This window comes from Hevea brasiliensis, chromosome 10 (assembly GCF_030052815.1).
Source record: "Hevea brasiliensis isolate MT/VB/25A 57/8 chromosome 10, ASM3005281v1, whole genome shotgun sequence".
NCBI classification, from domain to species: Eukaryota; Viridiplantae; Streptophyta; class Magnoliopsida; order Malpighiales; family Euphorbiaceae; genus Hevea; species Hevea brasiliensis.
Window position 1 is genome coordinate 9,695,874 of NC_079502.1, and position 11,734 is coordinate 9,707,607.

The 11,734-nt window shown below is 34.9% G+C and overlaps 2 protein-coding genes across 3 annotated transcripts; both read right to left on the reverse strand.

Moving 5' to 3' along the window:
• Window positions 1–5,547: 5,547 nt before the first annotated feature.
• Window positions 5,548–9,587, reverse strand: LOC110649530 (pentatricopeptide repeat-containing protein At1g63330). The gene is given in 1 exon segment (XM_021804121.2): window positions 5,548–9,587. A coding segment is annotated over 1 exon segment (1,818 nt). The 5' UTR covers window positions 7,485–9,587; the 3' UTR covers window positions 5,548–5,666.
• A 159-nt stretch (window positions 9,588–9,746) lies between these two features.
• LOC110649527 (uncharacterized) lies at window positions 9,747–10,917 on the reverse strand. Of its 2 annotated transcripts, none has more exons than XM_058129145.1 (2): window positions 10,529–10,917; window positions 9,747–10,440 (listed from the first exon to the last, which is right to left on the reverse strand). In XM_058129145.1, exons 1-2 carry the CDS (start codon window positions 10,552–10,554, stop codon window positions 9,861–9,863), a joined length of 606 nt encoding a protein of 201 aa, XP_057985128.1. In that variant the 5' UTR covers window positions 10,555–10,917; the 3' UTR covers window positions 9,747–9,860. The 2 variants fall into 2 exon arrangements, with proteins under 2 accessions (XP_057985128.1, XP_021659811.2); XM_021804119.2 differs by having other exon boundaries at window positions 10,618–10,911.
• Between the last annotated feature and the right edge of the window lie 817 nt (window positions 10,918–11,734).

Genomic DNA, 11,734 nt, shown 5'->3' on the forward strand with positions numbered 1-11,734 from the left:
ATTTCTATATCTTATTTATTTTCTCTAATTTTCATCTTTTATATTTTATTCGTTTTCTTTTATAAGCACCACAATAGTGACTCAATACAGCAAGTACTTTTAGGAAAATTATTCAGTATACTCTACATTCATGAAAAAAATTACTTTTTTGTGAGTCTATAGTATACTATTTTTTAAATCACCGATATATAACATAGGTAAAAACTTAAATTTTATTCGTTATGGACTTGAGAGATAAATATGCAAATCCTGTGGATTTCATCGTATATATTATGTCTTAAATTTATGATAAATAGGATCTAGACAATAATTTCCTGTATAATATAATCTCTAGTGTTTTTATTGCTTAAATATCAGCAAATGGTTTTACAATTGAAAGTCCAAAAAATAATTAAATTAGATGTTAACCATACGTATTTTAAATAAATTTTTATTTGGTAAAACCGATATACATACAACGGTTTATCATAATCATTTATTATAGTGGGATTCATGTGGAACCCACCACAATCAATGATTACAATGAACTCGTTGTACATTCATAATTTCATAATACAATTCACAATAACTTATATCAGTTTTAACATTTTTTAAACATCATTTTGTACGTGATATTAAAGTAATAAATAATATCAAGATAATATATTTAGACATTAAGATAACATATAAAGTAATAAATAATACATACAATGTCATATATAATAGTGCTATAAATTAATATGAAAGTGTTAAAAACTTTAGACCACAAGATTTATATGCATCATTATGTGCATGTTGATAATTTTTATTAACAGTATATTTTAAATTTTTAACGGTACATAAACATGTGATTTTTCGGTCTAAAGAGGCACTAAATAGCAATCTCTCTCCAATTCTCCACTCCAACCTAAACTAACAAAACAACATCAGCATCGAGTTAACCAAATAGTCAAATAGGAATTGCTTACATATGTAAAGAATAACTCAGCAAAATTGCATGGTTAGCTATATTTGAATAAGATTTATTCCATTTCTGAAAGATAATTAATTTTTAGAAAAATTAATAGCAATCTACTGCGATGGGCAGGTATTTCTCTCTCTCTCTCTCTCTCTCTCTCTCTCTCTCTCTCTCTAAGCGACGCATACTTATGTGTATGTTGATAGGAATCAAGTTATTTTTAATGTCTAATCCAATGAAATTCAACTACTGCTCTAATTTCAATGTCCTTTCAAGGAGAAGAATCAGAGGAACCCTCAGAAGATCAATGACATACTTCTAAAAGCACAGGAAGACCTTGTTAGCATGAACTCACTCTTCACAGTAGCTGTGTTCTTGGGTTTGTCTTTTGCATCCCTCGGCGAGCTGCATAGCCTTGAAATTAGCTGACTTGAATGTAACCCAGACGTGAAGATGGGGAAATGACTGATCCTGTGTGAAGTTATCTCATTTTCAAGCTTTCTCCTTCCAAGTTTGATAGCGAAATCACTCAAGGTTTATCTCAGCATTTTTTATCCAAACACAAAGTCATCACATCCAAACCCTGGTAAACTTCGTTTAGATATAGATGGACATGGCAAGAACATTCAACTATTTAATGCAGGAAAAGGCTTTATGTTCAGATTATCAATGATGACATCAATTATTGGAGTTGTGCTTTTAACAATTTCAAAGTCTTATGTTACTGAGATAAAGGTCGAGGAGCTGTCCTGCGAGATCCATGAGACTCACTCTTCTGTTGTTGTACTAAGTGTTTTTGTGGGTCTTGCTCTAATAATTTATTTACCCTCCATGTTTGCTGCTCTATTTTACTCCATGATCGAGCCATAAATATGACATCGAGGAGGAGGAAGCACTTTATATTATGGGGAAATTCTTGTCTAGACCCTATCTATTATAGATTTAAGACACAAACTTGTGGGACCCACCTATTTAAAAGATAAATCTCACCATACAACTTGTGTTTTGGGTCCATAATAAATCATATTTAGGTAAGAAAAATCCTATTTATTGTTGTTGAATTCTATAATTAGTCATTATTAGACACATATTGCATTCACATAAATGTAGGTCCTTTCATAAATTATGAAAAAATGAATCTTATATCTATATGAGTGAAGAAGCGCATGCTTTATACGTATTCTTTAATTTGCCATCATGGACAGCATTTAGGATGTTTTTCTTGGCAAAATAAAAATTAAAAATCCCACCAACCATACAAATTTTTAATTAACAGCTAATACATTGATCATCAGAATTTTTAAGAGCTAAATAATTACCAAATAAATTAATCCACATGTATCTACTGAAATTTTATTGTAGACATAGACATAAGACTCAAATATGTGAGATTTATATATTTAATAGATGAATCACATTATAAATCTTATATCTTAGATAAACGATGAATTGAATTTAAATAAGAATAAATTCTGGATGATAACCTCTTATTCATTGAACATTGAGATAACCTCTTATTCATTGAACATTGAGATGTTGCTAAATGGACTGAAGGAGGCAATGGATTTTCAGTGTAACGGTGAAAATTAAAACAAATGTCTCAGGAAAGAAAGTAATAATGCTATATTAGGTGAGACTCTCCAATGTAATTGACATTTATCTAATGGTCCTAATGGACATTAAAGTATACAGAGTACACACAAAAAGATATTTATCTGTTTCTAATTATATCCTCAGTCCTCGCTTCCACAAACGATTTGTTTCTTTGAACACTTTGTCTACACAGCTGGAATTGCCCCAAGATACTTCTAATCCTAAAAGAAACGGCAGATATAAACTCGATTCGCAAATAGTCTCTAGTTGAGTTTGATTTATGCTTATTATTTAGTTATTGTTAGAATTATGACTCAAAATCCTAGTAGGATTTGGAGAGACCTTTTCCTAATTTGAGTGGGAGAAATATTGAATATTTCCTATATAAAGTAAAACTCTTATTTTAGTAATATTCCTAAATTGAGTGTGACTCCTAATTAGATTAAGATTGAGGGAATTAACACTATAAATAGGAGAATGGTGGAAAAGGTTATTTGGCTTTCAACCAGTGGAGTGAGACTGTCACTCATTATAGAGAGGCTTTGTCAATTGCTAAGGATTTGGCTCTGCCCATTGATAAGGGGCACTTGCTCATTGCAGTGGAGAGAGGCTTCAGCCTAAGGTGGAGTAAAGACATAGAATTCAAAAGGAAGGAATTTATGCCTATTGGTGAGAAGGCTCTTGCCCATATAGTTGAAGGCACCCTTTGTGGTGTAGTGTTGTAATAGTAAATATATTAGGTTATGTCTAGAGGAGACTGAGAGAGACTAATTAACATATTTACTATGAGCAGTTATGTAGTATGGGTTCTCTTGAGTGTAATTGGGTTTATGGGTAGCATAGTTTTGAGCTTATAATTAATGATTTATTATTGTTGATAGTGAAAGATGACATACCCGTGGATGTAGCCCTATATTAAGAGGGTGAACCACATAAATATTAGTATTTTGTGTGTTTGCTTTATTTTTGTATAGTTTACATGCTTCCGCAATGCACAACAAATTGGTATCAGAGCATGAAGATGATCTTTGTGAGTTTAGTTGAAGGTGGAGCTGCTGCGATACATGGAAAGTCGCACATGCAACAATGATGATGGTGGAGAGTTAAAATTCAGGTGGAGCTTTTAATGCAAAATCAAGATGGTTAATGACGCGAAGATTTTTTAAAGAAAGAAGCAAGTTACACCAAAGATGAAGATTGGAGATATTGATGATTTGAAGGATTCAAGCTCAAGCATGAAGATGTAATGATTGAAGGCACCCAAGAATTTGAAGTATGTAATAGTTGATGAATTTTGAGTTAAGGTGAAGATTGTTAGAATTATGACTCAAAATACTAATAGGATTTGGATAGACCTTTTCCTAATTTGAGTGTGAGAAATATTCCTTAATAGGATAGAGAAATATTTCCTATATAAAGTAGAACTTTTATTTTAGTGTTTTTCCTAAATTGAGTGGGATTCCTAATTAGATTAAAATTGAGGGAATTAACACTATAAATAAGAGAATAGTGAAAAAGGTTATTTGGCTTTCAGCCCATAGAGTAAGGCTGTCACACATTGTAGAGAGGGCTTTGCCAATTGTTGAGGATTTGGTTCTGCCCATTGATAAGGGACACTTGCCCATTACAGTGGAAAAAGGCTTCGGCCTAAGGTGGAGTAAGAACATAGAATTCAAAAGGAATGAATTCTTGTCCATTGGTGAGAGGGCTCTTTCCTATATAGTTGAAGGCAGTGGAGAGAGAGGCTCTGGCCTAAGGTGGAATAAGGACATAGAATTCAAAAGGAAGAAATTCTTGTCCATTGGTAAGAGGGTTCTTGCCCATATAATTGAAGGCACCCTTTGTGGTGTAGTATTGTAATAGTAAATATATTGGGTTATGTCTAGAAGAGACTGAGAAAGACTAACTAATATATTTACTATGAGCAGTTATGTAGTATGCGTTCTCTTGGGTGTAATTGGGTTTATGAGTAGTATAGTTTTGAGCTTATAATTGATGATTTATTATTGTTGATAGTAGAAGATAGCATGCACGTGGATGTGGCCCTATGTTTAGAGAGTGAACCACGTAAATATTGGTGTTTTATGTGTTTACTTTGTTTCTTTACAGTTTACATGCTTCCGAAGTGCATAACAGTTGTATATCTTAATTTTACTAAAATCTATAATATATCAGCGGGAAGATTTGATCCAAAGAAATCAATTCAATATATAGACTATCAAAAGAAACAGATCAAACATATGCTACGATCTCTCTTGCAGCAAAGGGTGAAACTCAATCAGCAGTGATGTTGGGAAAACGAGGAAAGAACATGAAAAATGGCAAAATTGTTAGTTAAATAACATAATCAAAACATTATATTTGTTGGGGTTCAAAAGGGTTTTCATAAGAAGCCCCATATGAACGATTAGCAGCAGTCCTTTTGATTGGATCATGGAAAAGAGAAGTCATGGAATGTTCTAAATACATGTCTGAAGGCAAGATTGATGAGAATTGTCGTGTGGTTGTCTCATCTTGTGGATTGTCATGTTTGACTAAAATTGGCAACACGAAGGATCAAACAATGAATGAGAACTGCTTTAATCTGATGGAAAGAACTTGAAGAGTTTCTATCCTAACTACAACTATCCCAGAAAGTAACTCTCAATTTTAGGCAATATATCTGCTTTGGAGAAGTTGATTCAACTAATACATCATGACAAGTAGAAGAAAATCAGAAGCAAAGTTCAAAGAAGTTGCAGAAATTGGGTTGGACGTGCAAGGCACCTGAAAAAACTGTACAAGCAGCATATTGTTACACGGGAGAACTCAAATTTCAAAATGAGTGAAATGAAGGCATACAGGGTGGAACTAACACCATTTAAAAAACCACTGGTACAGATCGTAGGTACATAGGAAACTGAGAGTTACATCACCTTTTCAAGATAATGTAATTCGAAAACAGATTCATTAATGTTATTGTGCTTGTACAACCTAAAAAAAGTTTGAGTTGAGTGCTATTTCTAAACAGATTGCTGTACAAAGCAAAAGCATCTAACTAGTGGCATGTATTCATTTTGAAACAGATTGAAAAACAATAACTTACAACCGAATAGAAATCTCCTCACATCTACGGAACACGGGTTGAAGTAGGACATTAAAAACTCACTTCATCTTTAAGAGAATCAGAATTTAATTGTAGTTTTTTCAGAATGAGATCGTCATTGGACAATAATTTTACTACCAAGGCAGTGGTAGTAGCATCTGCAGAGAATCCCTTACCAACCATTTCATTAATAAGTTGTGCTGCACCTGCCAAATCCTTGTGCCAGAGAAATCCATGGATAATCACATTGTATGAGCAACTATTTGGTAAACAGCTATCCTCTTCCATTTTCCTAAAGATCTTATATGCTTCATCTAGTAAACCTTTTTTGCAAAGTCCACTGATTATGATAGTATATGTATAAACATTAGGCTGCAACCCTTCAATGGACATTCTAGAAAAGAGTTCCTTTGCAGCTTCAAGCATCCCAGCTTTGCACAAACCATCAATTAGGATATTATAGACAAAACAGTTAGGCTTCAACATGCTGTTTTGCATTTCATGAAATAGGGTCAATGCCACATCGGGATGCCTGTGTTTACAAAAGCCAGCTAGCAAAATTGAGTAAGATATTATATTTGGAGGATGATCACTAGCACGTCAATTCTTCACAAGCTCATGTGCTGCCCAAGGATTCCCTGCTTGGCACAAGCAGCGTATAAGGGAATTATAAGTAACACTGTCTGGAGTTAAGCCTTTATGATGCATTTCATCAAGAAGCTGCTTTGCCTCATCTACCCTTTTCCTCTTACAGCAACTATTAATGAGGATAGTGTAAGTAAAAATATCAGGTGTACAACCCTTGCTTACCATCATGTTAAATACTTTTCTAGCTTCATCAATTTGGTTCTGCAGACAATATCCATCCATCAATGAATTATAGGTGACAAGATCAGGCTGTATTCCTCTTTGAATCATTATTTCAAGCATAACTTGAGCCTTCGAGAGTTTTCCTTCTTTACAGAGTTGATCAACCAACACATTAAAGGTAATTATATTTGGTTTGATGTTCCCATCCAGCATTTCATTAAGAACCAGTGAGACTTCTTTCCATCGGCCTGAATTGCACATACCATGAATTAAAGCCGTGTAAGTAACGACATTAGGCAAAATTCCTTCAGTCTTCATTTCTGACAAAAGGTCTAATGCCTCAGTAACCAGGCTATCCTTGCAAAGGCTGTCGATGATGGCACTATAAGCCACCACATTAGGCTTGCAACCTCTCTTGACCATCTTCTTAAGCAAACCAGAAGCCACATTGGTTTTCCCAATTTTACACAGACCATTCACAATCACAGTATATGTATAAACATTAGGTTTATACCCATTAGCCACTATCTCATCAAACAATTCCACTGCTTTAACAATCCTACTCTTTCTACAAAGCCCATTAATTAAAGTATTAAGCATTATAATTTCAACCTGAAAGCCAAGTTTGATTGTTTTCCCCAAAAGAGAGAATCCAAAATCCACATGGCGCAAGTGGCAGAAGCAATTAGTCAAAATGTTAATGGTATAAATATCAAGTGAAATTCCCAGAAATTCCATTTGTTTCCACAAAGAAATCACTGTTTCGTAATGTTTCATTCTCACAAGTGCAGATAACAATTTATTAAATTCTGCAGTAGAAGGTAGGGTGTTCATATGAATCATCTGATTAAAGGAAGCTAAGGCATCATTAATTATACTAAATGAAACATATTTGCTCTTTTCTCTCACATGTCCACTACTATTGCTGCTGGAACTACAAGTATGAAGATAGGAAATGGAATCAATCATACCCATTATCTGATGAACCCGAAAACTATTTTTCAGAACTGGAGTAGAAGCGGCTAGTGAAAGACGTATACGGCTCCTAGCTAGCATCATCCTTCCGCTATGGCAGCATAAAGTGAAGGCTGAATCATGAATACAGGTTGAGGTTTTGCGAGGTATTGGTGATGGCGATGTTAACCAAATTGGGGATTTGCTAAGATTGTTCAGTGTTCACTGTTGCTAACCACACGTCTTTTCTGAGTTCGATTATTGTTAGTCTGGGTTAAATGCGCAAGTCGAACGACTGTCGTTTTGATCGACTAAGTTGATAATTTTGTTTTTTTTTTCTTATGTTGTTTCGTCATCATTTCCCAGACGACTTGTCGTCTGATACTAAAAGGGCAAGGAGAAGTAAGCATCCCTCCCCTCATGATCTTTTATTTGGTCTTCCTGGAATCTTCTTCCCTGTTTATGTTGAGATGAACCTGGATAGTCTTGACTAGCAGGCTAGAAAGCAGAAAGAAAGCAAATAACAGCACTTAGTTTACGACAAGCCGTTTGGCTAGGCTCGCGTCTTGATCGCACTCAGCATGGTTCTCCAGGCTGTGCTTGCCAGGGTGAGCTAGGAAAAAGCCCACAAACACCCAAAATGCTTTGCTAAAACCGAATGCAAGCCCACAAAAGGCTTTGTTTTCTGACGTTGAAGCAAAGCTAACATGGCCCGTAAAAAACAAGATTTTTATTTTAGTATTTTTATTTTAGGGCTACGGTGTATGGTTGAATTAGCCCTTTTCATGTCTAATGTGTTCCATCACTCCTGTCTTGAGGCTGCGTATCAAGAATTCAAGATCCAGCCACCATAAAACATCAACAGCAGCTGAGTCTATAGAACATGAAATTTGCGATTTATTTTCAATGCTTCGGATTCAAACAAAAGGATGTTGATAGTGGATGCTGCGTGGCCCATTTTCAAGTCATAATAGATAACAAAGCTAAGGAAAAGTAAGGCAAGTGCAAGGTCCTCGGACCAAGACAAGAAATCATCCCTTGTAAGAAACACCTTCCTAGAATTATATTTGATAAAACAGTTGGCTTCTCACATGATTGAAAACAAGTGCAAGATTGACAATATATGAACCTTCACAATTTTACACAATGATTTGTCTTGAGCACTCCTTTGACTGGCTTCCTTGAACAGCAGTCAAAAGCTTGTAGTAAATTCGTTGATTAGCTCTTTTAAGATTGAAAGCAGAGCTAGGGTTGAAAGAATAATGGGATTCAATCATGCTGTATGTCAATGAACAAATATTTTTGCTAATATAGGAAAAAAATGACCGAGATCATATAGGGAATTCTGACAAACAGATATTACCACAAATTAACTATGAACATATATAGATCAAAGCCATGGAAGTTACATATCTGGTGGAAAGAAAAGCATCATCCTACAAACCTTGACTAGTACTAACAGAATTACATAGTCCAAAAGGAGAATTATCATCCTGCAAACCACAAGATAATAATCATACAGGCATTGCATTCATTACCTGTATATGGAAACACATAGAAATTTAACAGAGGAACCGACCAACTGAAATTCTGTATAAAATCAGTTCGGGCCTAAAAGCTGAAAATTTTACTGTTTTATTGGGATGGCATAGCTAAAGCCATGCTTCTTGAGGAACATGTTAAAAATTTCAAATTGTTAACAATAAATTGAACAATCTAGCAGACCTGATTACACAACGGTATAAACAGGAGGCACTCAATTGAAATGGCTAATTTTCTTCTAAAATGTGAATTTCAACCAAATTAAGGGCCAAATATCTAAACCAGAGGCCAACAATTGGAAAAAAAAATCTAGCAAGTAGTCCCAATGTGATTTGGTGAGACTGAACTGATCAGAATTAGACAGCTACCAAATATGTCAGATACAACACTGAACTAATTAAACTAGCTTGCACCCAGTTATAGCTCATCCACTTTCCCTAATCTATATAGATCCATATAAATACCATCAGAAATGGGTCAATTTTAGTAAAAATCAGCTGAAATTGTACCGACTTAGCCAGATTAGTACACAAACTTAGCTATAGCATTTCCTACCACACACAACAACAACCGTTGGCTGGAATGAAATGCTTCAAACTCATTCCCTCAGGCTATCTAAAAAAGTTCAAAACTTTGTATTTAGATAAGCCATATTCATCAACAACACTAACTCATTGGCAAATCAAACCCAAATTTTTGCAGGAATAAGAACATAGAAGAGAAGCATAGAGCAATTCTTAACCTGAAGATTAAAAACTTAGCATTCAAACACCCAAAATGCAAACCAAATGAGCTTACCCAGCAAACCAAATGAGCTTACCCAACAATCCAAAATGAGCTGTGAGCATATATTCTCCAACAGATCATAGCATAATTTCATTTCCACAAGCTTACACACATAGTTCAAGTTCACAGTTGAGAACCCTTGTGTAAAAGTAATCAGTGGAGAAAAGCATAAATAGTAGTGGAAATATAAATTAAGAGAGCAGAAGAAACCAGAAGGACCAATGCTGTAACCGCGTGAACCGCGCTCTTACTCCCACAAGACAACATCCCCAACCGAATCTCAATCACATTCACCATTGAAAGCACCAAAAAGATGCAACCCATCACCGACCCCACCGCTGAACCCATCATCCCAAATCTCAATACGTTTAGATTAATATGGGCTCTGAACGCCTCATCCACGTCTTTGCTGTTCAACAAATTGATCGCCAGTTTCAGGCCTTGAGCGATTAGAGAGGAAAAGAGGAAGAAGCTGAAGGACACAACCTCAAAGACGAGAAGTTTTTTTGCCACGTCGATGCCAGCGTCACAGGCTGAGCGATTCTCGAGGCTGCGCTGGCCTGGGGTGGTGAGAGAGAGTCCCACAAAGACAGCAATTGTGAAAAGGGAATTGACGTTGACAAGGCCATCGAGAGCAGTCACGTGGACCCTGGTGGTGGAAACGGAGGAGGAGGAGGAAGCGGAATTAACCCTTCTGGCGGTGTTTTCACTGTAGTAGGGGTCTTTCGGAGATCTGGGGAAAAAGAAAGAAAACGGGTTAACGAGAGCAATAAATGAGCTAAGCAAAGCTGAACAAAGAGAAAAAAAGGGAAAAGAATTACTGAAAACAGAGAGAAAGAAAATACATATCAGCAAGAAATGATGGAAACAGAAATCTAGAGAGCAAGAGAAAATTAGAAAAAGGAGTTACTGATCCATTAATTCTTTAATCTTTATGAATCTTGGGTGTAGCTTGCAGTTGCAGGATATATGTTATTTACCCAGAAACAATAGAAAGAATTAAAGCTTCATGAAGGAGCTTCACACTGTTTATAGGAAGAACCTTCCTCTTCTTTTTCGTTCGTCTTTATTGGGTTTGTTTATTTGCTTGTCGGTTTTGATTTGAGTTTGGTTTCTTGGAGGAGAGAATGGGAAGGAAAGAGATGCTTTGCCTTTTCAGTTAATTTGGTTGCTTTCTAATGTTGGTTTTAAAGGTTCGTAAAGTAAAGAGGCCCTGCCATAAGCACAGAAAACAGGTGTAGCTAGTTCAAGAAAATTCAATAAATGAAGAGCAAAACGACAATGGAGATTTACAATACCCACCTTTGCCCCTTCGTTCACGCTACCAAGTTATCTGCGCATGTTTGGGATAGGTATAGCAACGGCCGAATTTTTGTAAGTATTGAATTCGATCAAATCTTTATTCAGATTTGAATTTTATTAATTAAATTTAAAATAAATTTAGATTTAAAAAATAATATTTATAATAAATAATATATGTGTTATTTTTAAATATAAATTATATTTAAATTATTAAAATTTTATTTTTTATTTAAATTATTTCAAATTAAAATCAAAAGGTGATAAAAAAAAAGAATTCGTTTTTGGCCAGGACTTCTGTTTACTGTTTACTAAAAAACTCAAAATTAATCAATGACTATTTTTCAAAAACTATTTTCTAATTAAATTGCTTTTATATATGCACAAGTGTGGAGGGAAGTTATATTGAATGGGGTCAATTGACCCACTCAATAAGAAATGAGATTAAGAAATAAATATTATAAAGAGATATTTATTTATTTAATTATTTAAAATTATTGTGAATAATGTGTTCAGTTGCAAATTCACCAACCCTCCTTCCCAAATCAACATGGTCATTCTTCTTGGAACCCAACTAGTTAGCTACAGATGCCCTACATGACAATAATTCAGTAAGGATAACTAAGTTAAAAAGCTGCTTTCAGTTTATGGCATTCACGTGCAACTTCTGAGTTCGCTGAAGCAGACTTCAAACTTCTCTGCGGATGAATATTTAGCAGAAAAAATGA